Genomic DNA, 25,247 nt, shown 5'->3' on the forward strand with positions numbered 1-25,247 from the left:
AGATCTACTTCAGGCCCAAGAGCAGTTTTATGGAGCAGTAAGAGGCAGTCATCTTTTGTCTTGTCGACGACGACAGAGGCAGAGTACCGGTCTGCTTGTGATGCTGCTTGTGAGGTGGTGAGGTAGCAGAGGTTGCATTGCAGGATTGGGCTTCCACTAGAGGAACCCATGGTCATCCACAAGCACTTTGTTCGTGAACAGATCGTTGCTGATGACATCTTGCTAGAGTTCTGTTTGACGGAGGACAGTACGGTGGACCTCTTCACGAAGTCGCTATCTCACGATTTGCTCAGGCGGCACCACAGCTCCCTGTGGTTGGTTTCACAGCCAGGAGCTAACAGGGGGTGTTAGAAGTCATCTCCTGTCTTTATCAGACACCAGGGCCTCTGTTGTGGGTGTGCCCGCCTTGTATAGGTGTTTTATCATTTTTCCTCACTCCCTGTTTTTTTTCCCCATTTTTTCCCATTTTTTCCATGATGTGGGTGGCTGCCACAGGCTGGCAGGAGCCTATCAGCACACTCTAGTGCTTGTCTTGCTTCTGCTCTGTGCACTCTTTCATGGTATCATCGTTCTAGGTTTAGAGTTTTCTTTGCTACCCCAGTTTTTGCCCTATCTACAGCCCCTTCACCTCTGCGTTTTTCAGAATCACAGCCCTCTGGATTGCTGCGTTTTCTGGAAGATTACTACGGATTGCGCTACCTTCTTTTAGGCTTCATCGCTTACAGCCTACATGTATTTTCTCATAGCGTTTTTCTCTACAGAAGTGTGGAACTGGTCAGCCTGTATTTTCAGGTCTGTAGCCCGGTATCTATGGTGTACACTTTTCTCTTCTGAGGTGTGCGTTTTTTTTTGAGATTGAGCCTGAGTTTTAGTGATGGCTGCCCCGACTACTCTTCGGACTACTCTTCGTATGTTCTCTAAGTCTGCAAAGTTGGATGGCTCCAACTATACTTTATGGAAGGTGAAGGTGAAATCTCCCTTGCGTGGAGTGGATCTTTGGGACTGGCTTGTTACAGTTACTAATGCCACCCCTTGCACCCTTTCTATCGTTGTGACTCAGGCACAGATTGATGTTTGGCAGGCGAATGATCGTCGTGTTTTCTCCTTTCTGATGTTGAATCGTCAAGATTTTCTTCTCTCTCATGTGCGTACAACAGATGCTGCACATAAAGTTTGTAAGGCATTTGCAGATCTTTACGAGATTAAGTCTCCGGGTTGGATTCTAGCTTTGGATTCAGTTTCTACCTTTCCATCTTTATTTGCTTTCATCACGAAGATGAAAGATCTCCGGGATGAGCTTGCTGTATGTGGCAAGGATATCTCTACACAGGATATGGCTATTCGGCTTCTCTCTAAGCTTCTAGAGAGGTTTGATGCTTTCTTTCAGCCTCTTGTTTCTTCTCCTCATCCTGTTCTAGTCACTTTGGAGGAAGTTATCCCCTCCATTATGTAGCTTGAGTCTCGCTTTGAGGAGCAGATTGGTACCTCTGGTGATTCTAATGGAGCTTTGGCTGCTCGAGATAAAGGGAAGAATCGACAGAAGAAAGGGAAAGGGGGTTCGGTCAAGAACTCCAAGGACAACGACAAAGATAAAGACAAAGACAAAAATAAATCTTTTAAAAACAAGGACATGGAGTGTCACTACTGTGGTAAGAAGGGTCATAAATAGCCCCAATGTTACAAGAAGTAGGATGAAGAAGCAAAGGACTCTACCTCTACAGCGGTGTCCCAGACCAAGAAGGATGATGGTATGCTTTTATTAGCCGGTGCTCGTCGTATACTGGCTCTTGTGACTTCTTAGTCGCGGTCTTGGATTGTGGATAGTGGTGCTACTGCTCACATGACACCTCATCAGGATTGGTTTGAGGACTTTATTGCCAGGACATGCAATATCACTTTGGGTGATTCTTCTTTCGTGGCAGTTCATGGATGTGGCACCATCCTCATCTTCTGCTCCTCCGAGGGCAAGAGGTACTTCTCTGACGTTCTGTACATTCTAGATTTGGTATTTAACTTTTTATGAGTGAGTGCTCTTAGAGCTCAGGGTGCAGAGGCGATCTTCTCTCGTCACGATGATAAGGAGACTGGTAGCATCTTTGCTCAGGGAGTCCAGGATAGTTGCTTGTACAAGTTAACCGCTTTGCTCTCTACTAGTTCTTCTTCAGCTGTTTGGCATGCTCGGTTTGGCCATTTGAGCTATCAACTTCTACAACGAGCTTCGAAGGATGGGTTTGTTGAGGGTTTACCGACCATCAAGGCTCCAACTTATGTTTGTTTCTCTTTTTTTTTTTTTTTCCCCAAGAAAAGATCCTTTCATTAGTTATGTAAAAAACGCCCGTAGGGCTACAAAAGAGATCTCTCCTGCTCCTAACAGAGAGAAGAGCAGTGAATACATCATGGCAGCCCGGGAGACTCTCCCTAGGTGCTGCAAAATACAAGCATCAGCCTAAAGGACTGAGCGTCTAAATCATACAATGGGGGGGGGAAAGAGCCAAACAGGTGGCCTGTAGTGCCAACGGGGGGATCCCGTGTGTAGGGTGTAGAAAGGGCCACAGCGCCAAGTGGTATGAAAGGCCTGGCGCCGTAAAATCGCCTCATCCGAGTCTCCCCGGATGCGGTCGTACTGTCCTCGCAGGGTGTGGATCAACTCCTGCCAAATCCCCCGAACAGTCTCTGCTGGTGGCTCTAATCTCCCCTCAAAGGCCGTGAAGCACCGGGCCCTCCAGGTGAACCAGATGGTGAGGCTGCTGAGGAGCTCCCATCGTAAATCCCTCTCCTGTGTCCAGCTGGCGGACGAGAAATCCGGTGCCGGAACCAGGCGAGGCTGGCCCCTAATAAATCTGATGGCCTGACTGCCCTGCTCCATCTCATAGCCCATAGCAGGCCCTGACGAAGTCGACCAAGCAGCGGCACCCCACGTAAACATACCCTCTGGAGAGAGGGGGGCTAGAATACGCAGCATCCGCAGCCAAATCTGCTGTGCCTGAGGGCAGTCCCAAAGGCAATGTCTCTGTGTCTCCATAGGGTGGCCGCATCGGACGCAGGCCGCCGGAAGACCGCTGTAAACAAGCCAAGTGCCAACTGCTGAGCCCCTGTGGGCGACCAGCCACTGAAAAGCCGAGATCCTGCGGGCCTGTCGACTAGCCCAGAGCCGAGCCCAGAAATCCTCCAGGAACTCCTGTGATAGTCCCTGCAATCGCCAATGCCCCGCTGCCGCTGGAGAAACCGTCCTTCTCGCCGTCAAAATATGCCGTCCCAGCCGAACAGTATACTGAAAAAATGTGATCTCTGTGGCCTCAAGGGATGCATAAGGATCATGCCACTCGTACTCTCCGGGGTCCCACTGTAGCCGGGCCAAGGGGCGCGCTGCATATGCCCATATACGCCAATCCGGGAGCACGTCAGCAGGGTCGGGGTCAATATGCCACTTCCGAGAAGCGGCAGCCACTACCCGAATCCTCTGAAAGGTGCACTCTGCAACCAAAGGCGACTCCACCTCCACTCTCTGGAGTCGGCCCTCATCCTGAATCTCATAATAGAGGCATCTGCCATCCTCAGTGCTAGCTCTGACAGCAATCAGGATCTCCAACTGTGTGAAGGCACCCATCCACCGTGGGGCCACTGGCTCGAGAGGTGTGAACCACTCCTCTGTAAGTGCCTCCTGAATATCATCCCTCATAATCAACCCCCCTCTGAAGTGACTCAGCCTCTCCACCTGGGTCTCCTCTGGTAGACTGCAGAAAGCCTGCCAGTCTCCAAAACTACGAGCTGGGCCTGCCGCTAAAGGTCCCCAGGCTAGACGAGGCCGAGAACCCAGCATATGACCCTGCTCTGTACGAACCGCTGGGCTCCAGATGAGCGGCTGCTTGGCCCGCTCCTCAACACAAGACGGAGGCCGCTGAGAGAGCCCCGGTCTCAGCAGCTCCCAAGCTCTCAGGATACTCAAAGCAAATCTGTCCTCCCATCCTCTACTGAGGCCTGTCCTCCTCATCTCTATGAATATCCAGCGAATCTCTGGTGCCCAAGTACCCCCTGCAGGAGGCGCCCGGGCCTGCAGTCGCTGCAAGAGGAGCTCTTTCCAAGGCTCAGCGCCTGGAAGCAACCCCCGAACAATAAGCTTCCCCAATAAGGCTCTACTCTGATCGACTGGATCTATAATGCCCAAACCGCCCTGAGCCAGCGGAAGTGTAATAACTGCCCATGCAACCTTTGCCCGAGCTGGCTGACCGTCCCGCCCAGACCACAGAAAGTTCCTGATCAGCCTCTGTACCTGGCTGATGCAAGAGCTCGAGAAAATCCAGCAGGACGTAATGTACCACATAGTCGCTAACAGCACCTGATTTGCCACCACCACCCTCCCAGCCAAGGATAGTCGAGCTGTACTCCAATACAATAGCTTCTTCCGAATGCTCAGAAGAAGCGGGGCAATCTGCTGCTCAGGTGACAAATCGAGGCCAATCTGGCATCCCAAATACCGCACTGCTGTGCCGGGAGGAATCCATCTAAAACCGGGGTCCGGCCTCCATGCCGGAGTGGGAGCACTACTGATCCAAAAGGCCACTGTCTTGCGCCAATTGATCAATGCTCCCGAAGCTGCACTAAAGACCTGGAGCGACTGCTCTGCTCGAATGAGATTGGCCTCTTGGCCATGCAAAAATAAGCCCGTGTCGTCTGCAAACTCAGCATCAAGCAAATCCTCCCCCCGGACTGGGAGCTGAAGTCCTCTCAAACCAACCTCCTCTGCCGTCAAATACATACTCATAGCCTCCGCAAAGAAGAGAAAAAGGAAAGGGGCGAGAGGACACCCCTGACGGACTGATCTGGTCAGCTCAAAACTCGGCCCCCGACCTCCTGCAATCAGCACCTGGCTGCGAGCTGTGGAATACAAAGCTGCCACCCCTCTGATCCATCCTGGCTCAAAGCCCAGGCGTAGCATAGTGCCCTCTAAGAATCCCCAATCAACTCTATCGTATGCCTTCTCAAAATCGAGAAGCATCACGACCAAGTCCTCGCCAAGAAACCTAGCTCGGGCCGTCGCCTCCCAGAAAGTAAAGATGTTGTCAAGGATACTGCGCTCCTTGACAAATCCTGTCTGAGTAGCATGAATCAACTCCCCCAGGAAGGGCTGGATCCTCAAACTCAAGGCCTTTGCCAAGACCTTGTATACAGTATTGAGGATCGTAATAGGCCTCCAATGCCGAATGTCATCCGATACTCCCTCCCCCTTGGGGATAAGATAGATCAAGCCCTCTGAAAAGCTCTGCGGCATCACCCCAGTGTCCAAAACATGCTGAAAGCCCCTGCTGAGGCCTGGCCCCAAAAGGTCCCAATAGCGCATAAAAAAGGCCGGCGTCAATCCGTCCTCCCCTGGGCAACTATGTCGCGGCAGGACCCTCAAGGCCTCGGCAAGCTCAATCTCTGACAGAGGCGCACCTAGAACTGTGCGCATATGGTCTGTGACCCTCCTCTGCACATGGGCCCACACAGTCTGTCTGCATACATCTCGATCCTCAGTGGCTGGCTCCGCTGAAAGCAAGTCACGATAAAAAGCAGTGGCAATGGCTCTGATCTCCCCGAGCTCAGTAGCTATCGATCCATCCGGTCTACCAAGCTGGCGAACCCCTGCTCGCGCATGACGGGGTCCAGTGATCTCAAAAAACTCCCCAGTCACTCTATCACCAAGCTGCGTCCACTGAGAGGCCTGACGGCGATAGTAAAACTCATGTCTCTGCTCCTCTGCCTCTCTAACCTCCTGGCGTGCCTGGCTCAGCTGGGACGCCACCCACTCACATGCAGGCTGCTGCTCCTGAAGGCGCTGTAGCGAAGCAAGGCTGCGTCTCAGCCGTTGCTCCCGCTCGCGAATCTCTCCCAGTCGTGTCAAAGCTGCAGCGTGTAGAAAGGAACTAAGATCAATGAGTCCCTGGGCACACTGGCCCGCTGCATCCTGGTCAGAGCACTGACTATCATGCCAGATCCTCTCAATGTCCTCAGCGAGACTGGGGTCTGCAAGTACCCTCTCTGGGATCCTCAACTGCAAGCTGGGCTCCCGTGTCCCCTCCTCCAAAGTCAGTATAACTGGCGCATGATCTGAAAATGAGGTGCCAGCAAGAATGCCGACGGAGCCCCCTCGCTCCCCCAACCAATCGCCCACATAAAAGCGATCAATCCGAGATAGATTAGTCCCTCCCTGCCGGCGATCCGACCGAGAGAAACTAAGACTGTCCTGAGACCGGGAGAAAGCCCCATGCTGCCATGCATCAGTGATCCTCAGTGTCATACAAAACCGGTCCCAAGCTGCAAGCTCCGTGCCGTGCACTGTAACATGACTGCCTCCCACCCTATCTGCCGGGTCCTCAAGCATGTTGAAGTCTCCCCCAACACACCAATGTGCGGCCTCTGGCAATGCATCTGTAACCTGAGTCCAGAACTCTGCTCTGGCACTAGCATGATTGGGCGCATAGATGTTGAGCACACCCAATAGCTCATCATGCATCCTCAGAATGACATACTGTGCTCTACCAGGCACAATGATCCCTCGATCCACAATGGCCTGCCGCCATGCATCTGCAATAACCATGCATACTCCTCCCTGTCCACCCAAAGGACCAAACCCTGCAGACCAGAAAGTGTCCCATCTACCAGGCATCACCGAACCATATCTCCGGATCCTGCTCTCACCCAAGTGGTGCTCCTGCATCATCAGAATGTCAATGCTGCCACCAACCAGGCATCTCTGTAGCTCCTGCCTCAAGCAGCCTCGATAGCGTATAAAGTGTGCTCCGCCAAGGCCCTGTACATTCCATGAGATGATCCTCATGGATGTCCTACTGAGGTGGATGCTGTCTCAGCCGTACGGCGGGCCTTCGCAAGCGGCTTGGATGGAGAGTAGTCCCCATCCGAACGGCTGCGAGTCTGCCCACCCGGTGTACTGCAAGAATCCCGGATCAGGCGCCAGTGGCTGTGACCCATGGCGACTGCCTCCTGCTCTGACATAGTAACCTCGTGAATACTCACATATCCTGGGTCGCGTGCCAAATCTGCAACTATGCGCACGACCAAATGCCGAATCCCGGATGTATCCACACCCCCGGGATCCAAGACAAAATGAGCCAACTCCCAAAGTCGGCCTAGCACATCTGTAACCTCCAAATCGCTCATGTGATGAGAAAACTCAACTGCCTGAGTCTTCAACGTGCTGAGAGCGAGCTCTAGAGTCCACTCCCGGTCACAAGGTCCACAAAGAGGGAACGAGAAGGCCACCGCTGAGTCTAGTGCCTCCTCCCCGCGGGCCGGAGGTATCACGACATGCACTCGGATGGGTGCTGGCTCATGGGGGCCCTCTGCTCCAAAAAGCCGTGTGAAGGTATAATCAAACGCCGCCGAGCGCTGTCGAATGCCGAGGCGACTCAGCCGACTGCGGATAGATGAAATCCGTGAGGCCCTAATCGGCATAGGTCTCCTCTGTGATGCTCGAGCGAGGTCAGTGCTCAGCGCCCTCCGGACTGCAGGTGAGCGCCAGGGAGCTGCCAGGACCTCCCGGGAAGGCGAGGCGGGCGGAGGGGGAGGAGGGGGAGGCGAGGGAGGAGGAGAGGGAGCCGCTGCCGAGACCGGAGCGGGGGCGGGAGGAGGCGAAGGTGGAAGCGAGGCGGTGGGAGGGGATGGGTGTGGGGGAGGTGAAGGAGGGGGAGCTGGCATCTCCTGGTCCTCGGTCGCTGCAGGGGTCTCCTCCTGAAGGGGAGCAAATCTGTTCCTCACGGGAACCCAGTGAGGCTGAGACTGTGGCTGCTGCTGCAGCGGTACCTGGGCGTGCTGCTGTGGCTGTCTCCCTCGACGGCGCCCCTGTCCAGGCTGCCACTCCGAGGTCTCTGTGGCCTGAGCAGGTGTCCCTGAGGCAGCCTGCCGAGTCGAATCTGTGGGCGGGCCATCCGCGGCCTGCTGCTGTGGTGAGGGCCGAGGTCTCCTGCGAGGGCAGGCCTTGGCCAAATGACCGACCTGTCTGCAAATGAAGCACTGATTCGGGAGCCCCGAGAACTCCACTCTCTGATCTATCCACCCCCCCCCCCCTATCCTAGGTAGCTGAATGACCTTAGGAAGGGAGGAGATGTCAGATACCAACACTCTGACCGAAGGTAGCCCAGCTGCTCTGGCCACCACTGAAGCTGCTGAGGGGCCCGTCTCAAGAACCGAGCCCACCAATGCTCCGAGCCTGGAGAGGAGCGGAAGATACTCCCGGCGGAGACCAGGGAAACAAACTGTAATATGGAAGAGGCGCTCTCCCTGCTCCGCCGCAGCTGGGTCAAATCCATGCTGCCAAGGCCCGAAGAAAGCCCGAGCACCCCTGATATCCAGAGGACTCATGGCAAGGACCGTGGCAACGCTCTGGGCGGCCTCGAACTCGATCTGATAATGTCCCCGGCCCAAGAGCTGTACATCAAGGATCTTGCCCACATCTGCAAGAAGGCGAGCCTGAAGTAGATCCCTGATCTCCCCTCTGCTGGGGCGAGTGCCGACTATACGGCAGATGGTGGAGTGAGCCTGAAGGCGTTCCACCTCTGCGGTGAGGCTCGCTTCCTCTTCCGGCGAAAGAGAAAGCCTGATGGGGATGACCTCGGGGGCGGGCGAGGGGGCTGCGGAAGAGTCCCTCTGAGGCGAGGCGGGAGGAGTCTCCATCAGAGTCTGAAGCTCAAGCGAAGGCGAGGCGAAAGCGGAAAACCTGCAAGAAGCGGGCTGCACACCAAGAGGCGGAAAGACGGATGACGAAGAGGGAAACCCCAAGGGGTGAGAAGCAGCACGACAGAGGAGGGAGGGGGGGGGGCGGCGGGAAAAAAAAAAAAAAAGCGGCAACGGGGGGGATGGCGAACAGGCGGCGGGGGGGGGGAACAGGCAGCAGCGGAGGGGGAAGGCGAACAGGCGGCAGCGGGGGGGTAAGGCGAAATGGCGAATAGGGGAGGGGGGCGAAACGGCGAAGTGGGGGGGGGGGCGCAGCGGCGAGGAAGGAGGGGGGGGCAGCGCAGCAGCGAGGAAGGAGAGGGGGGGCGCAGCGACGAGCAGAGGGGAGCAAGCGAGGGGCGGAAGGAAAAAAGGCCGCGAGGAGGGGGGGGGAGCGAGGGTGCGCAGAGCAGGGGGAACGTTTGTTTCTCTTGTTTACAGGGGAAGCAACATGGAGCCGCCTTTCCGAAGGAGGCGACACACAGATCTTCGACATGACTTGCTCTTGTTCATGTAGACTTATGTGGTCCAGTGAGTACCGCGTCTTTGAGTAAGGTGGTGTACATGCTCGAGATGGTGGATGACTTCTCCAGATTTGCTTGGGTTTTCTTTTTGAAGTCCAAGGATGAGGCTTTTCAGCACTTTTGTGATTTTGGGAGGGTTGAGGTGGAAAAAGAGACTGGTTCTTCGGTCAAGGTTCTCAGGATTGATAGAGGGGGTGAGTTTACATCCTAGGAGTTTCAGCAATATTGCAAGGATCACTGCATTCGGAGATAGCTTACTACAGCATATACTCCATCACAGAATGGAGTTGCAGAGAGGAAGAATAGGAGTATCATGGAGATGGCCTGTGCTATGCTTGAGCACTCCTCTTTACCTTGACGTTTCTGGACTGAGGCGGCTTCTATTGCTGTCTATATTTAGAATAGGTCTCCTACTCCTACTCTTCCAGATAAAACTCCATATAAGGCTTTCCATGGTGAGAAGTCCTCTGTTGTTCATTTGCAGGTATTTGGTTTACTCGGCGTATGTACATGTGCCTAAGAAGCATTGCTCCAAGGTGGACTCAAAGTCTCAGTGTATGACTTTTCTCGGATATAGTTCTATGTCCAAAGCATATCGTCTGTATGATCAACAGGTCGGCAAAGTTGTTGTGAGCCGTGATGTGGTGTTCGACGAGACTCCTGCATCTTTGGAGGGGGGTGGTGAGCTTCTTCTTCCTCCGCCTCCTTCTCTGACTTCTCCTCCTCCTCCCCCTGCTTTTGTTACACCTCCAACTGTGGACTCTCAGTCAGATGATGATGATGACTTTGCTCCTCCTCCAACAAGCTTGAGTAGACCGGTGCCTGGATGGTATTTTCAGATAATTCATGATTCTGGGTTACGAGAGCTTCCTTATGCTCCTCCGCCTAGTTCTCTCTGGCGATCTTCCAAAGTTACAGGGAAACAAATTCATGAGGGTAACATGTTTGTTAACTATGCTCTTGTCCTCTCTTATTCATGGTCCTTTTGATCCCACTTTTGTGGACGAGGCTCTTTCACATGAGCCTTGGCATCGTGCTATGCAGGTAGAGCTGGATGCTATTGAATAGAATGGCACTTGGATTTTGGTGCCTAGGCCACAACAGCGTAAGGTGATTGGTGTGTGGTGGATCTTCAAAAGGAAGTAACGAGGTGATGACAGCGTGGACAACCACAAGGCAAAGTTGGTTGCCAAGGGCTATGCTCAGCGCCCTAGAGTTGACTTCGATGAGACCTTCGCTCCGACGGCCCGGATGACTACCATTTGAACCGTTCTTGCTCTTGCAGGACATCATAGATGGCCCGTATACCAGATGGACGTCAAGTTGGCTTTCTTGAATGGAGAGCCTACACAGGAAGTGTATATTGATCAGCCGTTGGGATTTGATGTTCCAGGCAAACAGTACTAGGTGTATCGGCTGAAGAAAGCTTTGTATGGTCTGAAGTAGGCTCCGCGGGCTCGGTACTAGCGGATTGTTGAGTTCTTTCAGAAGCTTGAACTGCGCCGTTCTCATGTAGATTCTGTTGGAGAATACACAGGCAGAAGCATAAACAAGATGAGAAAGAGTAGAGAGAGCTTGTGGATCACCTTTTATATTAGCTTGAAGCTTTACAATGGCAGTTGGCAAGCAAGAGAATGTTGAACTTATGCAAGGGATTGGATGGACTAGTGAGAAATGGGGGAACTCCTTATATAGTGCATGAATGCTTGGAACTCCAAAACACGATCCCCATGCACCAGTAAGTGGAGATGTAATCAGCCCCCTCTCCCGCCCACAAGCCTCCTTTGTCTGGAAGCACATGGGGGGGAATTGCATGTGTACTAGAGAAGTATACCATTTGGGTTGTCCCGAGCTGGAAGCGCCCTGGGAGCCCTAGAAGTGGTACTAGAATCTATATCATTATCGTTTGTCGTGTCTTTGCCCTTTCTTGGCTTGCCCTTGGTCTTGTCCTTCTTCCAACGAAGCGAGGCTCCAGAACCAATCAGTCTCCTCTCAAACCGGACAGAGATAGAGGCTGGACAGAAGCAAAACAGTCCAAGAAACCACCGGAAACCTCCTACCGGAATTGTAGGGACTCGTGGAGGAACAAGGAGATGTACAGCCACTTGTTTGGCAACTCCACATGCAAGAAACTCACTAACAATTGATGCCGGAGTAGAAAACACAGCCAAAACTCCAATGCTTGCCTCTATAGAAGAAAACGAAGCCATGGCTGGCTTGCCTCTGTAGGAGAAAACACAGCCAAGAAACTGGCTGGCAGCAAGAAGAGGACTGGCTAGACCAGAAAACGCATCAGATTATGGAAACGCAGCTGCTGTTTGGGACTGATCTGCAGCCAGGAGGAGCTAGGGCAGAAAACGCAAGGAGATGAGAAGGCGGGCAGATTTGCAGAAGACGGAGCAGCCTGAACCTAAGGGAGTGATACCATGTTGGAGAATGCACAGGCGGAAGCATAACCAAGACGAGAGAGAGTAGAGAGAGCTTGTGGACAAGATCACCTTTTATAATAGCTTGAAGCTTTACAATGTTAATTGGCCAGCAAGAGTATGTTGAACTTGTGCAAGGGATTGGATGGATTAGTGAGAAATGGGGGAAATCCTTATATGGTGAATGAATGGTTTGGCCGACTGCCCACAACTTCATAAATCAAGGAGAAATTACATAGAATGCCCAATAATAGGCAGAGCCCAAATACACTGAGATGCATAAATTCTAACAGATTTGAACCTTTATATCCTCCTTGAGAGGGGGTTAGTTGTTATCATTGTGGTCTATGCTGATGACCTCAACTTTACAGGTTCTTATTATGTGAGGATCTGTTCAGTCATGGATGCTTTGGAGACAGAGTTTGAGATGACGGATCTTGGCCTTCTACATTATTTTCTTGGCTTTGAGATTTGGCAGACCCCTTAGGGTATTTTCTTCTGTCAGCAAAAGTACATACAGGAGATTCTTGACAGGTTTCAGATGACTGGGTGTAGACTAGTATCTTCTCCTATGGATACTAGTGAGAAGCTCTCTTCTTGATACTTCTCCAGGGATTGATCAGGGACAGTATCGGGTTCTTGTCGGTTGTTTGGTATGGTTGACCTACTCCCGATCAGACATTTGTTTCGCAGTCAGCTTATTGATTCTTTCACATCCAAACCCCGTTAGCAGCATTGGTGGTGTGCTCTCAGGGTTCTTTGGTACTTGCGTGGTACTTTGGACTCTGGCATCTTCTATGGCCAAGGGTGCACTCTTATTGGATGGTCTGAGTCAGATTGGGCTGGAGATCCGGATACTCGGCGTTTGATCATTGGTTGTGTTTCTTCACTTGGGTCGGGAGCCGTTCCATGGAGCAATAAAAAGCACCCTATTGTGGTGCTTTTCTGTACAGAGGCAGGGTATCGTGTAGTTTGTAATGCTGCTTGTGAGGCGATTTGGTTGCGGAGATTATTGGGAGAACTTGTCTTTCCTCCTACTGGATCTACTCTTCTTTGGTGTGACAATCAGAGTTGCATCGCCATCGCCAAGAACCTTGTGTTTCATGCTCGTATGAAACACATCGAGATTCAGTATCACTATGTTTGTGAACGGGTTCTTGCTGGGGATTTGCGTTTGGAGTATTGTCCTTCAGCAGAGAATGTAGCAGATTTGTTCACCAAGCTGGTGTCTCAGGCTTCCTTGGCTCCTCATCTTTGGCTTCTCGGAGTTTGTTCAGCATCTGGTGCTGAGAGGGGGTGTTAGAATATTCATCCCCATATTCCGCCCATGTATTGTGCCCATATTTGATCCCTTTTATGGCGCTTGGTTGTGGGTTGGCCACCCTTATTTTCTCCTGTTTTTTTCCCATTTTTCTAGTATTTGCCCAGTCACCGAGATTATTTTGTCCAGTTGGCCAAGCTAGATTACCTTTTTATGGGGCAGCCTATGGCTAGCCAGCTTGTACACCTTTTTGTACTATATTTAATATACTGAAACTTAGCTATCTCTCTCTCTTCTCTCCACCTCTTGCTTGCGTTTTGCATCAACATGTTTGAGGAAGGTGTTTAGGGCTGAAAGAAGATTCTCAGAGCTTCCACATGTGACATTGCTATATGCTGGGGATTGATGCCACTCATGTGATACTGTGGACTTGGCTTTCCATTGGGACTTGTGCCTCTGTGTACATGCCCGGAAATGCTTGGTGGATTGGTGTTTCATTGGGTATGGTACTTCGTGTACTTGCCTGGAGCACGTCTATTTTGGTAGTCTCATGAACGGAGATTGTCCATACCAACGTTGCATTGCATAGCATCTTTATGTGTTTGCTTGCAATTGAAATTGCATGTTGTTTTCATGCTTGCTTGACCAATGTGTAGTTCCGGGTAAGGGGACGCCTGGCCGCGAACCGTGCACGTGAAACTGCCTGCTGACATGGTTATGTGGCATGTGACAGGTGGTAAGTATTGGTCATAAACCTAGCCTTAGGAGTTAACACTAATTTATAAGTGAGTGTACACACTTCATTAAGTTTTGGGCAACGAAAACTCACTTCATTAAGTTTTGGGCAATCACATACCTTGTGTAGTGTTCTCTTGTCCTACGTGCTCTCTTGCAGATTGTTACTACCATGTGTTGGTGGAACAATAGAGAGCAGATGGTAGGGAACATGGGCACTTGAGAGGGTAGTGTGAGTTGCAAGTCTACACTGAGAACCACTTGTTTGCAATACTGTATTCATATGCATTGGTATGGAAATCTGGTGAGAAATTGAGGGAGGGGCCGGCCGTTCTGGCTCATTGTGTGTCTCTTGTCAATTCAGTAAATTACTTCTTGTATTGAGCATGTGTCTATCAAATCTTATTGTATTTAAGTGTATTGATTAGCATTGTGTTCAACCAAGTTACATTGGTATTAGAGCATACGGTTCTCTTTCACTTCTATCGTGAGAGATGATCACCGTGAACACTAGCTATCTCTACACTTAGATTACTATGGACAGCCCTACAATGAATGTTGGAGATTGCATGCCTTCAATGCTTTATAGGATGAAAAAGCTCATGTGGTGCACAATAGGAAACATAAATATGTGGGATAGCCGTCCCGTGGCTAAGTCCATAGTCTTGAGGGCTGAACTTACTTGTATGCAAGCTCTTCTCCATGCGCAACAAGAAGAATTGAATCTCTACCGCCATGAGGATCCATTGGTACATGACCGTTTGAAGGCCAAGAAAGCTGAATCTTATATGGATCATGCAATGGCAATGATTGCTCAAGAGTTATACATGCAACCGAGGGATGTAGCATGTGCATACTTGGCTCATACTGAGGATGCCTATGCAGAAAAGGCAACCATCCCACATGTCTTGGAATCCCCACATTTGCCCGAACAAGAACTTATTTCTAAGAGGATGAATCTCCATGCTATGGGAGAGGAACAATCAGTGACTTCACGCCAGGCAGGAATACCTTATGTAGCCCGTGAAGGACACAATGTTTTATGGTAGTGGTCAAAATGTATGTCAAATGCCATTGCCGGTTGAAAATGTGCATGCACAACACATGCAACATGGGCTGCAATTTTCTCTTGGTGTAGGTATTCCAGGTATCTCTCATGCCACTCATGCCTTCGAGTGTGCTCGTGAGGGAGAAGCTATGGCTGAAAATGTACTAATGCGTGTTGAGAGGCCAGCCATGCCTCATCCTTATGCATCACCTTTTGCTCCTAAAATGATGCCAGTCACAGGGGCTGTCCCAATGGACAAACATGGGGGAAAACATGTTGAGATGCAGGCACATGCATCAAAGTCTCGTGACTTCAAAGCCGGAAACAAATCTGTGAAGTTTGACGCATATCATGGGGAATATGATGCATCAAAGACACTTGCTTTTATTGCCCAGTTTGATATTGCTTTCAGTGATGAGGATTTCACTCAGAAATCCATGATCCGGCATGTAAGCATGTTCATGAAAGGCAAAGCTGCCCATTGGTGGCTCACGGAGAAGCTGTCACCGAATCCTGTTAGATCATGGGAAGAGTTTAAGGAGAGGTTCTATGCCCAGCTCTTACCTCCCAATGCATTGAATGAGATAACAAGGAAGTGGGATTGGGAAGAGTTCAAGGAGAGGTTCTATGCCCAATTCTTGCCTCCCAATGCATTGAATGAGATAACAAGGAAGTGGGATTGAATGTGATGTCTCTGGAAATTGCATAGAAGCTGTCCTAAATCAAGAGGGACATGCCATGGCTTATGAGAGCCGTAGATTGCGTGATGCACATCTATCTCTTGGCATTTATGAGAAAGGGCTCTTGGCTCTTAGGTCTGATGTCACTGTGAAAACAAATCACCAGAGTTTGAGGTATTTTCTTACCCAAACTAAACTATCAGAGAAGCATATGAGGATGGCCAATTTCCTTTCTTATGTTTCATTTTTAGATCTTGCACACCCCAAGAAAGAAGAATGTAGTTGCAGATGCATTGTCATGAAAGCCGTATGTAGAAGCTATCTCGGTTGCCTCTTATGGGGACTTGTCTGCCATGCGTGATTTGTATCATACGGATGCTGATTTTGCCGCTATTTGGACTAATTTGATGGCTGGTCATGCACATGCCTCATATGTGATCGAAGACGGTTATCTCATGAAAGATAATTGCCTGTGTGTGGTGTCTGACATGAGGCAAAAGGTTTTGGATGAGTGCCATGCTCCTCCATATGTTGGTCATAGAGACATAATGCCTACTACGCACATGATTGAGCGGTATTTCTTTTGGCCAGGTATGCGGAAGGACATAGAGGGACATGTACGTGCATGTATCACCTGTCAAAAGGTGAAATTTGATAGGCAAAAGTCACTAGGTTTACTTCAGCCATTACCTATTCCCACGTAGCCATGGGAAAGTATTACAATGGATTTCATTATGGACTTGCCATGGACCCAATAGGGTAATGATACAATTTGGACAATTGTGGACAGGTTTAGCAAGCAAGCTCACTTCTTGCCGGTCAAAAAGACCATCAAAGCTGAGCATATGGTTAAAATATATCTTGCACAAGTGTTCAAGCATCATGGAATGCCAAAGTCCATTGTGGGGGATAGAGATCCCCGGACTAGAAGTCTCTTTTGACGGGCCTTATTTGATAACATGGGCACCAAATTGGACTTCTCATTAGCTTATCACCCTCAAACGGATGGTGAGGCTGCAAATTCAGCCGTGTTGGATCTCTTGAAATGTTATGTGGCGGATTAGAAGTCTTCTTGGGAGAAGTACTTACCGCTTGTGGAATTTGCATACAATAACACGGTGCATAGTTGTCAGGTACGAAACGAAGGTACGAAAAAACGGTACCGGTACGGGACTTTTAAATTTTGAAAAATAAGTTCGATTGAGGTACGATCCACTTTAAAAAACACTTGAAAAAAAGATATTTGTAAACATTTAGAGATGCAAAGTCTAGAGAAGTTGTAATTTGTCATATGACATAAACTAGTACAAAAACTCAAGAGTCATGAACAATGAACACTGAACATGCCATAAATAAGAGTCTTGGCCTACGGCCTACAATAGGAAATAATACAAAAAAGTGTGTTGTGACCACTGACTAGTCACAACACTAAGTACAAAAATGTCTAAAGTCTAGACTCTAGAGACTAGAGTCTAGAGTCTAGACTCTAGTCCTCCTCAGAGAAATCACTAGGGGAAGGAATGCCCTCGCTAGAGGTGCTTCCATCATCAGAGGCCAACCCAAAACTGCCCTCGCTAAGGACATTGCCCTCGTCATCGTACTCGGACTCTTTGCAATAGGAGTGTCCTCTTCTTCAACAACAGGTGCTAAAGTGCTCCTTGAAGTCGAGCCGGAGCCACGCCTCACATATGTAGCTACCGGGATCGAAGTAGGGCGCCGAACAGTGCATCCACGACCTCCCACTTGTGTGCCACCTCTAGCTACGCGACCTCTATGAGTGCGAGAAACTTGACGATAGCTTCGGTTGCACGTCATATAGCCGCTCCAAGAGAAGCCACATGTAGGCAAACCGTGTGGAAGAGGGCTTCTTAAGCTCCAAGCCACTTTGCTCGCGAAACATAGCGAGCACCTTTACCTTCTTTGTGAAGAAATTCACAATGGATAGGCCTTGTGCAACCACCCTCTTCACCCACTCTAGCTTCCCCACATCCTCCATGAGTAGGTCTAGACATGGGAGGCACAAGGAGTCCATACAATGGATGGGAACTCCGCCTCTACCAAGCGTCCCATTTTGCGGCAATTGGATGCATTGTCCGTGATGACTTGAATGACATTATCATGTCCGACCTACAAGTAACACAATGGCAATTTGGCAAATGCAATAACATTCTTAGAAGTTAGAAGCTTGAACATAGTACATAGTACATACCTCTATGATGCCTTGCCGGATGTGACGATGATAAAGTCCCCCGACATGGTTTGCCCCGCCTTTCCGGTATCCACGACGCGTAAGAAGTATGTGCCGAGAGCGCATGAAACAAGGATGTTCATGATACCTCTCTTCTTCCGATCACTCCATCCATCGGAGAGGATAGAGCAACCATACTTCGCCCATTCTTCCTGCACAGGTGTGAGTTTGTCGTTGATCCTTTGCCTCTCGTCATCAAGCGCGGTAGTATGCATCTCATGGTAGGTGATACCATGCCATTCACCATGGGATGGCCCCACCTCCGCAATGGCCTTCACCATTTTGTGCCATTGTGGAACCTTGAGCACATTGAAGGAGAGATTGCAATCTATCACCGTGCGTGCAATCTCCTCATTCGCGGCTTTCATCTTCGCCTTCACAAAGGTGAGGTTGTTAATGTTTACACCGATGGCGGTTTGCCTCAAAACCTGAGAGATCTCCTCCCCCCTTGGCCTCTTTTATTGGAAGTTGGAACTGCCCAGAGCCGGAGCCGGAGCCGGAGCCGGAGCCGGAGCTGGATGGGATGGGCCAAGGAGTCACGGATGCGGAGGTACTGGACATGGAAGCTCCCCCACGTCCATCTTTGCCTTGGTTGTGGATGAGCGAGTACTTCTTCACTATACCATCTGCAATTTCTTGGGGAATCTCCTTGCACGGCGCCACCAAGCTTGGACACATGTGCAAGGACGCTACTTCTGTAACCCTTCCCGCAAAAGTTACACGTCCATTTCCATGACCCTGAATTACCGGTAGGTTTCTCACCGGTGGTGATGTATAAGGCAAAAGCCTCATGCTTTTCCTTTCCTCCGGACCTCATTGCCAAAGTGGCAAAGTCTAAAGAGAGAGAGAGAGAGCTTGAGAGAGGGAAAGAGAGCTTGAGAGAAATGAAATGTTAAATTAACGTCTTCAAAAGGCCAAAGTGACCTATGAGACCAAAGTTACAACCATGTGACATCTGATACCCTATCTGGAAAAGAAAAGAAAGGACTGAAGGTAAGTATCTAGCCCTACAATACATCAGTAGGGAGCATCCGGAAGCAGCAACTAGAGAGAGAGAGATACAGCCTAGAGGGAGAGGCAAGAGCCTAGCCTCTAGGTATTAGGTAGTAGGCCCTAGAGGGCGGGACTCGGGAGAGGGAGAGAGGTAGGGGAGAGAGAGAGCGAGAGAGCTTGAGCCTTGACTCTTGTTACTTAAGCTTGAGCCTTGAAAGTTGAGGCTTGAGCCTTGAGAGAGAGAGAGCTTGAGAGAGTTCTTGAGCCTTGAGAGAGAGAGAGCTTGAGAGCTTGAGCTTGAGCCTTGAATGATGAGAGAGGGAGAGGCCTTGAGAGCTCTTATACAAGGGCCAAGGCTCAAGCATGGAGGTGAAAGCCTAGGCCTCCTTCGCAAGTATGTAGGGCCAGAGCCCAGTGAAACGGTCATTGAGGATCCACCAAAAGTGGATGAGCTTGAGGAGATCTTGCAACCAGAGCAGATTATGTATCACAAGGATCCAAGCTTGCTTGCAAGGAAAGTTGTCAGGCGTTACCTTGTGATGTTTAAGAACTATCTTCCCATTGATGCTAAATGGGTAGATGAAGAGTTCTTCAAAGATTGCCCGCATGTACTTTAGACATATTTGGATGCTTTTCAGTTGCGGACAACTGTTTAGAATCCAGGAGGGATGTCACCATTTGGCCACCCAATTGGTCCACCCGTGCTTTCTCATCATATATGTACATTGGATTGGTGTCCATGGCAAATGTATATGCCGGGGATTGATGCCACTCATGTGATACTGTGGACTTGGCTTTCCGTTGGGACTTGTGCCTCTCTGTAAATGCCTAGAAATGCCTGGTGGATTGGTGTTCCATTGGGTTTGGTACTTCGTGTACTTGCCTTGAGCACGTCTATTTTGGTATAGTCTCATGAACGGAGATTGTCCATACCAATGCTGCATTGCATAGCATCTTTATGTGCTTGCTTGCAACTGAAATTGCATGCTATTTTCATGCTTACTTGACCAATGTGTAGTTCCGGGTAAGGGGACGCCCGCCCGCAAACTGTGCGTGTGAAACTGCCTGCTGATATGGTTATGTGGTATGTGACAGGTGGTAAGTATTTGTCAAAAACCTAGCCTTAGGAGTTAACACTAATTTATAAGTGAGTGTGTGCACACTTCATGAAGTTTTGGGCGACCAAAACTCACTTAAAAATTATGACCAGCCCGGTGTTCACACACACTGATGTCCCAAGGTGGACAAAACCCAATGTCCACCACCTAGATCTTATCCCCTTTGTACAAAGGGAGTAACCAGCCACGTGTCCTCTCTAGCTTGCTCCACAAAGCACCTGCCTGCCACCTATACTGGACAACTCACCACCTCACTCCTCCTCCTCTCTCTAGAGATAGGCGCCTCCTTCATGAGGGCATTTGGGCTGTATTTTTTGCACTTTCTCCTTCCCAACTCCATATCCAAGCTTGCTAAGGTGTTTCCCAAGCTTCCAAGAGTGTTTCCGGGTGCTAATCACTCTCCTACACACTCCCAATGACTAAAATTCGGGAAAACAACTCTCTTTATTGTTGTAATTTCTGGCCTTTTTGCTAAAAAATCCTAATTTTAGTCCTCCTTTCTCAAGTTGAACCATAGGGGAAGCTTTCCCAGGATTCCCTTCATCCTCTTGAAAACTTTTGTCGCGAAGAAATGCGACAAATCGAAGATCTCATCACTCCAAGGACTACCATCGCGAAGACTTCCGCTAAAATCGACTCTACTTGCAATTGGTAAGCTTTTATGCTTAAATATTGAAGCAAGTAGCAGGAGGGGGGAACCGGATTACAAAATCACATACCCTATGTAGTGTTCTCTTGTCCTACGTGCTCTCTTGCATATTGTTGCTACCATGTGGTGGTGGAACAATAGAGAGCAGATGGTAGGGAACATGGGCACTTGAGAGGGTAGTGTGAGTTGCAAGTCTACACCGACAACCACTTGTTTGCAATACTGTATTTATATGTATTGGTATGGAAATCTGGTTAGAAATGCCCATGACACTATGTACTTGATTCTCCCAAGATCGATATACTTTATTTGAGGGAGGGGCTGGCCGTTCTGGCTCATTGTGTGTCTCTTGTCAATTCAGTAAATTACTTCTTGTATTGAGCATGTGTCTATCAAATCTTATTGTATTTAAGTGTATTGATTAGCACTGTGTTCAATCAAGTTACATTGGTACCACAGCATACGGTTCTCTTTCACTTCTATCGTGAGAGATGATCACCGTGAACACTAGCTATCTCTACACTTAGAACACTATGGATAGTCATACAATGAATGTTGGAGATGCTAACACAAGAGGCGGGGACAATGAATTGCATGCCTCCAATGCTATATAGGATGAACAAACTCATGTGGTGCACAATAGGGACATGAATATGTGGGACAGACATCCCGTGGCAAAGAGAAGATGCAGGAAGAAGAGTCCATAGTCTTGAGGGCTGAACATCTTCTTTGCAAGCTCTTCTTCATGCACAACAAGAAGAATTGAATCTCTACCGCCGCGAGGATCCATTGGTACATGACCGTTTGAAGGCCAAGAAAGCTGAATCTTATATGGATCATGCAATGGCAATGATTGCTTAAGAGTTGTACATGCAACCGAGAGATGCAGCACTTGCATACTTGGCTCGTACACCTAGGATGCCTATGCAGAAAAGGCAACCATCCCACATGTCTTGGAATCCCCACAGTTGCTGGAACAAGAACTTATGTCTAAGAGGATGAATCTCCATGCTATGGGAGAGGAACAATCAGTGACTTCACGCTAGGCAGGAATACCTTATGTACCTCGTGAAGGACACGATGTTTATGGCAGTGGTCAAAATGTATGTCAAATGCCATTGCGAGTTGAAAATGTGCATGCACAACACATGTAACATGGGCTGCAATTTTTTGTTGGTGTAGGTACTCCGCGTATCTCTCATGCCACTGATGCCTTTGAGTGTGCTTGTGAGGAAGAAGCTATGGCTGAGAAGCATGTTGAGGGGCCAGCCATAGTCTTGTGGGTTGACTACCATGAGTATATAACATGCACGTTCCTAAAAGGTGAATATGGGCATGTTCCTGGATTCATCTAGGTATATATAAACATAATTAATACAGAGGAGAGAGAAGAAGAGAGAGATTGGGTGTCAGGGTTTTCTTTTATTCATATGGTACAAAAAGGTTGCATGAATGCTTGTACATGTGTGAGCCTTGGTCAGCCCCAAGGGGTTGACCCCTTGCCCCTCTACATAACTTCTATTGATGCTAGAGATTGACTAAATGATGAATGAACTGAATGATTTGTTGAATTATGGCTGAATGCTCATATATGCTCTTGGGAAGCAGTTGGCTAGCTACTCGAGCTGTCGGCCTGTAATTGCTGCGGTTTGTGCTTACTGATTTCCCATGATTGCTGCCTTGCACTTTGGTGCTTAGCCGCCTGTTGCTTGAGGGTCTGCTGCCAGCCGACAGGGTGTTGGCTGCCAGCCGACAGCCCCTCCCACTTGATTCTACATGACGTAGATGCTGAAGCTAATGATGTGTGCTGCTGATGATTCTATTGCTAATGGTGATGCTTTTGATGCTACTGATGAGGATGCTTGTGTGATGGTACTTATTGCTTCAAAACTTATGGGAAAGCTATTGCTCCAATTTTCCCTCCAAAACTTATTGGGCAATTCTGTTTCGAGGACCAACTCAATGCAACGATCCTTAGGGCGACTGGATGAGAGTTGAGGTGGGAGGTCAGCCTTTAGCATAATATCTTGAAACTGTGCAAGGAGACCATCCACCCTTTGTGTCAAAGATAGTGCTAGTTGAACAACAGACTGTTGGCTACGGACATAAATCAAAGCAAATTTGGCTCCTTTTCTGATGGGAGATGAGTGGAATGTCGGGAACGCTCCTATCCTTGCAAATCCAGATAGGCACAGGAACACCATCAAAAATTGTGAAAGTGTCATGCTTCCAATTAGGAATGGGTGCATACTCCCTAAACCATTGAATGCCGTTACATTTTTGGAGAGCATTATTCGACAACTTTGGAACTAAGTTACAATTTACAGTTGTCCAGCGCATTCCGTTGTTAGACAGATGGCCAGACATAAATTTATAATCAGCTGGCATTTAATGTTCTCAATTCGTATTGCCATGATTAGTAGTCGAAGTGGGAACATTATCTTTCTTTGGTACAGGCAATCTTGAACGATACTCACTCATCCAGTATTGGTCAGACTCCTTATAAGGCAGCATTTGGCCTGCCGTTTCTCATCACTTCTTAAGAGGATGGTGTCGCCTTCCTTGGAGGCCAACAAAACCATAGAAACATTTTCAGAAATCATGGAGTCAGTAAAGAAGCTCCTCGCCGAAGCACGGGAAGCATATACTAGGCAAGCCAACAAATCTAGAAGAGATGTCAATTATAAAGAAGGGGATTGGGTGTGTCTCCGGATCATGAAGCAGAGATTGAAGCAAGTGGACAAGCGTTGTCCCAAGCTCTCGTTTCGAAGCTTTGACCCTTTTCCGATCATCCAAAAGCTCAGTGATGTCTCAATGAAGCTGAAGCCACCAGACAGTTGGACTATGCATAATGTCTTCCATGTTTCTTGGTTGAAGCCCTCCAGCATTGTAGGTGGTGTTCGAAGAGCAATAGCCAGAGATGGTGGAGGAAGCCGAAGTCATTGAGCCGGAGTAGATTCTCTTCCAAAGATGGAAGCATGATTTTAGTCGTAGACAAAGACAGTTCTATACGAAGTTGAAGGACCGAGGTACTCACGAAGCCGTGATGAATTCTTCCAGGAGTACCCACAGATATTGTCAGACTACTTGGAAGCCATTAACCTTCGGCCAAGCTAAGCAGGAGGGAATGGCACATGCACCTTGCAGTATGGTGCTATTTGACACACTGGCTCAGTATTTTATGTAACATCATACAGTATTAATACCCATTGTGAGCCGGAAATTTTGAGATAAAGTGGATTTGCAGAGCAAATTGAGGGGCAAGATATGGAGCTTTGTTTGAAAGTGCAAAACTTTGGGGCAAATAAGGGGTAGCAAAATCTTTACCAATTTGGCTTCAAAACTCCAATTTGCTCAGAAGTTTTCTCCCCTTTCTTTCCATAAATGTGCCTCAAACAATTTCCAATGTTTTTTCAAGCCCTTACTTGCCCAGTCTCTTGGCATATTTTACTATGATGAGTTGTTTTTAATCTCCATTACTCTAAGTAAAAGTACTTGTTTAAAGTTTGATAATATTAGTGTCTATTTATACATATAATTACATATGTACATGTAAAAAAGTTAGCTTAACAATGTTCTAATTGTTTTTCCTTGCTATATCAATGCCTCGGATACTTTATCTGAAGTATTATTGGATACTTTATCTGAAGTATTATTGAAAGTACTGTTCCACTTTTGTTTTGCATGAACTGGAAAAGCAGTATGTAGGATTTAGCAGTCAAAACTTTATCCCATAGGAATTGGGAGAGTTATTACAGTGTATAAGTCACCAAGGCTTATAATGATAAGATCAATACAAGAAATGCAGCTGCATGCCATTACCAGGTTGCTCTATTAATGTATGGACCAGTGATGGCTTGCTGTTTTGTACTTGCCGTTGTGGCAAGTACTCTTCACTCTGGAAATGATAACACTCATTCTTTTAGGTGTTGAATGTGCAAGTCCCATTCTTGTTCAAGTATGCAGTCGATGCCTTATCGATGTTTGCTGGTGCTGCTGGCACAACCGCAGTGGCGGCACCGTCAAGCTCTATGGCTGCAATTGCTTTGGGAACACCAATGGCTGTGCTTGTGGGGTATGGCCTAGCTCGTGCCGGGGCAGCTGCTTGTAATGGTAAATGGCACTTAAGTTCTAAATTATTGAAATTTTTATGGAGGCTTTTATGGAGGCACCAGGATCATGTAAATCGTTTGTACCAATGTTCTTTTTTTGTTGGGGGATTGACAGAGCTTCGAAATGCGGTGTTTGCAAAGGTCTCTCAAGGTACTATCCGGATTGTTGCAAGAAAGGTGAGGTATTCTTAAAGGTTTTGTTTCTCTTTCAAAAGAAAGTCTGTTAATGTGACATTCCCACACGCATGAAGTTTTCTTGCCTGCCTTCAAATATATGATATGTTTTCCTTTTTAGTTATATATTGAAAGGTGCTTTCCACAGATGTGTAGCCCCGTTTGGGAAGGGGTTTGACTCTCAAGGCAGGTGCCCGAGTTTGAACCCTGCTGTCTGCAGCTACTGGGATGCATTGCTGCCTATCATCGATACTCTTTCAAAAAAAAAAAAACTGAATGGTGGTAATTTTGCCAGATTACCTTGTTATCATAAGATAATTCGAATCTAAGCTGCTTCATTTTTTGACAGCTAGTAGCATCATATTTAGCATCTTTTACAAAGGTTACCATCTACTTTCATCATGAATCTATTTGAATGTAAGGAGATGGTATCCTGTGTAGTAAAGGAATACTGAAACTAGCATCAAGTGTTCAAAATGGGAGGCACCCCATTTGCTTACGACAAGCCCTCTCTTAGGTATGCATAAGGCTGGTCTACGTATTATTAGCAGCCGCTGGTCTCCAACCAAC

The 25,247-nt window shown here is 48.5% G+C and overlaps 1 protein-coding gene across 2 annotated transcripts in view; it reads left to right on the forward strand.

Annotated features, from left to right (window-relative positions):
- The window catches only part of ABCB25 (ABC transporter of the mitochondrion 3), a 167,020-nt gene that overhangs the window by 35,895 nt on the left and 105,878 nt on the right, over positions 1–25,247 (forward strand). For both annotated transcript variants that reach the window (XM_086806530.1, XM_086806529.1), the window contains exons 3-4: positions 24,318–24,504; positions 24,619–24,680. In XM_086806530.1, the coding sequence (XP_086662656.1) occupies positions 24,318–24,504; positions 24,619–24,680 (249 nt within the window). The remainder of the gene's footprint in view (positions 1–24,317; positions 24,505–24,618; positions 24,681–25,247) is intronic.

This window comes from Cibotium barometz, chromosome 12 (genome assembly GCF_041138505.1).
Source record: "Cibotium barometz isolate CiBa-2024 chromosome 12, ASM4113850v1, whole genome shotgun sequence".
Classification (NCBI taxonomy): Eukaryota; Viridiplantae; Streptophyta; class Polypodiopsida; order Cyatheales; family Cibotiaceae; genus Cibotium; species Cibotium barometz.